At 58.3% G+C, this 4,125-nt stretch overlaps 1 protein-coding gene across 1 annotated transcript; it reads left to right on the forward strand.

Moving 5' to 3' along the window:
- Positions 1 to 2,892: 2,892 nt before the first annotated feature.
- HRG_09629 (helix-loop-helix DNA-binding domain-containing protein) lies at positions 2,893 to 3,886 on the forward strand (the record flags this gene model as incomplete). Its single annotated transcript, XM_044868100.1, has 2 exons — positions 2,893 to 3,487; positions 3,549 to 3,886. The coding sequence occupies 2 exons, from the start codon at positions 2,893 to 2,895 to the stop codon at positions 3,884 to 3,886; spliced, it is 933 nt and encodes a 310-aa protein (XP_044716681.1).
- Between the last annotated feature and the right edge of the window lie 239 nt (positions 3,887 to 4,125).

The raw sequence follows: 4,125 nt of genomic DNA on the forward strand, positions 1-4,125 counted from the left end.
GATCGGCGACGTAGGCCCAGCCTAGCCCGACAGGACGGCAAAAGTCGAGACTTGGGGCAGCCAACTCCATCAAAATACTGGCATATGGAATCCCCCACGTCCATAACGTCTTCTCTCGCGCCGTAAACAGCAGTCCCGAAGCGTGGGGTGACACGGCGGGGTCATGAACCATATCGCGTCGGAAAGTAGGATCACCGCATGCTTTGCAAGGTCAGGCCCATGCTTTATCCAGCCAACCTCTTGCTGGCCACAAAGACGAGAGTCTCAAGCGAGGCATGCCACCACCTGTTCCTGCCCAAAGTCCGACCTGAGCGGCCAAGCCCAACGGGAAACCGGTTCCGTCCCGAGAGCTAGACACAGACAGAAAGGGGGGGTCCTATTGCACCCGTCGAACGCGAGGAGGTCAAGTCAGCTGCCATCCCAAGCGGCGCTAATCATGGAAGCTCAGGCCATGGTGTCCTGGGACTGCCGCTATGGGGCTGGAACTGATGTGTCGCTGGAGTCACATCTTCACCATGGAACATTGTCGATGGCAGGCCCCGATTCAGCCATACTTGCAGAATCATAGACGGTTGATGTGGGCCTCAGACATGCCCGTGACAAGCTCATCCGCAAGAGGAGTGGGCCCGATGAAGTCGGGGGTGGACAGATTGCCGAAGGCCACCAGATGAGCCGTGGCTGGTTTCTGGCGCTGTTGCGCATGCACACCGGCAGCGCTTGTCGGTTCCTTGCAGGTCCAAGGTTGGCGGGTTGTCGAGAGCAGACTCCCTGTGCGGCAAGTAAGCAAATGAAATACGAAAATGTTTCACATCGCGGGTAAATGAGCCTGTCAAGTGATTGCCTGATGGACGGCTCCAGCCGCCATCAGCTGACGGCGGCGGCGAGAGAGAGGAGGGAAGTGACTTTGGCGAAGATGCATAGCCCAAGCGCGATGGTGCCGCACCTCCCTGGGGCGGGGGGGCACGTGGTGAGATGTAAGTACCTATGTACCTTGGTGGGCGAGCAAATACGAGGGCTAGAAGGTACGCACCATACATACAGTACAGTGCGAAGTATTTGATAGTAGAGTACAGTAGTGATCTTAGCTGGTACCTACTAGTAAGCAGCTCAAGGCTAGCAGTGCGAGGCACTCAACGTAGGTAGGGACGAATAGGTATCTAGGTAATTACAGTACCTACGGAAGTACTATAATACTGTACCTTACCTACCACCTAGATACCTTGGTACCTTACACAGGCGAGGAACCAACCTCCCATGCAGATTCGTGGTCGTCAGTGCCAGGTGCACCCGAGTACCTCCTGAGAAGGGTTCTGTACATGCACAGTGCCGCAAGTGGCATGGCGTCTGGATCACATAAGCCATCCCCGATGGCGATTCACCAGCAAGCCAAAGACCAAAGCGAGTGGCAGGACGACGAGAGAGACGCGGTGCAAACGAGAGCTGGAAGAGCGGCGGAGGCCGCGCTATCTATAGTACATGGCTGCACCGGCAACGAGTAAACACCTGGATGGCCAGGCTAGGTCACAACTGATGTATCCGGACGTGGGTGTAAGGTATTAGATACATCAGAGCGCAGGTGCAGAGTGGTACCGCTCAAAGGTTCCAGCGACTTGTCCGTCGACTAGGAAGCTGCGCCTTGCTCCCATTCGTCCAAGGGCTGCACACGTGATTGGCAGGCTGTGTGTGGCCTCAGGCATAACACCTTGTACATATTTATCGCCCATCTCGCCCGCCTGCACGTGTTCCACCTCTTCCTCCACCCCGTGACCTGCCGCCGTCCCCCCCAAACGCACGCCTCTTATCCGTCTCATCGGCCCTTGCGCGCGACGACGGCATCGCCCAAACGTATCGACTCGTAGGATAAAGAGCGCGTGATATTCCAATTCTCTCACCCGTCGACCGCCCGCTCCATCTCCCCTCTCGACTTCTTTCCGCGTCTTTTCCCCGACGACATCGTTGGCGGGTCCTTGGCCTGCAACTTACACTCGACGGCGCGATATCACGAGATAGATCACGCAAAACACGTGAGAGCGCGAACCCGTGATCTGGGCACATGATCTGCGAGGTGTGTACGGTCCATGCATCTCCTTTCAGTCTCCGACTCGCGATGTCTTTTGCAATTTTTTTCACCTCAACCTACGCGCGCCTCAGTCTCGTCGCTGCTGGACATGACGAGGAAAAAAAAATGAGCACACGTTGCCTCAATCAGGGTCGAATCTCTTGATTCATCTCGACGAGACGCGCCCGCCCGCACCTCTTCCTCTCTCTTTGCGCAGATTAATGCAATGCGCGCGTCCAATCGTCGCCTCATTCGTGCATACGATTTGTCTGGTTGTGCCGGTCGTGAGTGCGACCGTGGAGCAAGTGGTGACATGGCCGCGACGTCTTCCCTTCACCATCGTCGCTCTCAGTCCCGATGTTGCCGTTCCTCGCCTGGCACAGTCATTCGCCTTCCGCAACGTCTGAAGCGCCAGGCCACGACCAAGCAAGCGCTTGATTCATCCGAGGCTTCTGGGCCGATGCCACCTAGCTGGAAAATTCAGCCGAGAGGCGTCGCTTCGCAGCTGGTGAGCTCGCCGATACATCGTCTCCAGCAGCCGCCCCGCCATTACAGGCCTCGTCTGCCCCCGGCGACGACCACTTCCTTTTTCTGCACGTCGGGCGTATGCTGCTTCCATCGCCCTAGCAGAGCGCGTCCTCCCGCTAACAGAGTCAGCCCTGCGGCGTCAGGATTATCTGCGACGGATCCTCGAGCCATTCATTGAGATAGTGTCACGAAGGAAGCCAAGGGCCCATCCCATGGTTTAACCTTGCGTCGAGGCAGGCGTTCAATACACTAGTCACGCTTCAACCTTCGGCTCTTCCCCCGCAACTGTCGTTCGGTCCGAAACAATGTCCGATCCAGCGGCGGCGGCTGAGCAGCCCGATCTGTCCAGCATCACCGGCTCGCCCAGTCAGAAGCGCAAGCGAGACACGGAAAGCCCTGAGGCCCAGCGTGCTAAGCGCACCGCCCCCCCGGCTGCCATGTCGGCCGACACGGCTGCCTTTATTGAAAATGCCATCGAAGCGACACAAGCCGCGACGGCTGGCGGCGTCAACGTGGCCGACTTCAGCGCCCTTCAACAGGCTGCCGCCGCCGAGCACTCGGAACCGACAGACCCCTCCAACGCGACGAGTACGGCTCAGGCAGCCCTGGGCATGTACCCGACTCTTCACGTGCCCGCCTCTACGGAGGAGCAGTTTGCCGCCCAGTCGGGCACCGACGGGGATCAGGCACACGAAAACTCGTTTGATCCCGAGGTGACGCAGCCAGAGAGCTTACTAGACGCGTCCGCCGTGAGCCCGGACCAACAGCAGCCTCCGCCTGCTTCAAACGGCGTCCAGCCCCCGGGCCATCGCTACTCTACCTCGTCGACTACACCGAACCCGAAACCAAGCGTTGGGTCCGAAGAGTGGCACAAGATGCGCAAGGACAACCACAAAGAAGGTAAGACGTGGCGCTCCCCCGCTCCGTTGAGGTGCAAGACCATCTGACGGTGCGCTTCAAGTGGAACGGCGACGACGTGAGACGATCAACGAGGGCATCAACGAGCTGGCCAAGATAGTCCCGGGATGCGAGAAGAACAAGGGCTCGATCCTGCAACGCGCAGTCAGCTTCATCTCGCAGCTCAAGGAGAACGAGCAGCAGAACATTGAGAAGTGGACGCTAGAGAAACTGCTTACGGAGCAGGCCATTACGGAACTCAGCGCTTCCAACGACAAGCTCAAGCAGGAGTGTGAGCGGCTATATAGGGAACTAGAGACGTGGAAGCGGGTTGCGCAAAACGCCGGCCTCGAACCGCCGCAGCCAAAGGAGGAGAACAACTCGAGCGCGCCGACGAATTAGGAACATGGGCCGGCAGCGCTCGCTTATCCTCCCCCTGACCTGCCAGGTACATTCCCGAGTTGATGCCATCGCATGGACGACGGGGCCCGTAACTAGGTCTGATACCTATCCGACGAAGGGGCGGCCTCGACTTTTCCGTACCGCTCGGCCGCATCACCTTGGGCTCGAATCTCGACGGACGGATCGATTGCCATTTTTCTATTCTCTCGAAAATGCAGGCAGGCAGGTTCAAAAACTCG

This window comes from Hirsutella rhossiliensis, assembly GCF_020360975.1.
Source record: "Hirsutella rhossiliensis strain HR02 chromosome Unknown scaffold00013, whole genome shotgun sequence".
NCBI lineage: Eukaryota > Fungi > Ascomycota > Sordariomycetes > Hypocreales > Ophiocordycipitaceae > Hirsutella > Hirsutella rhossiliensis.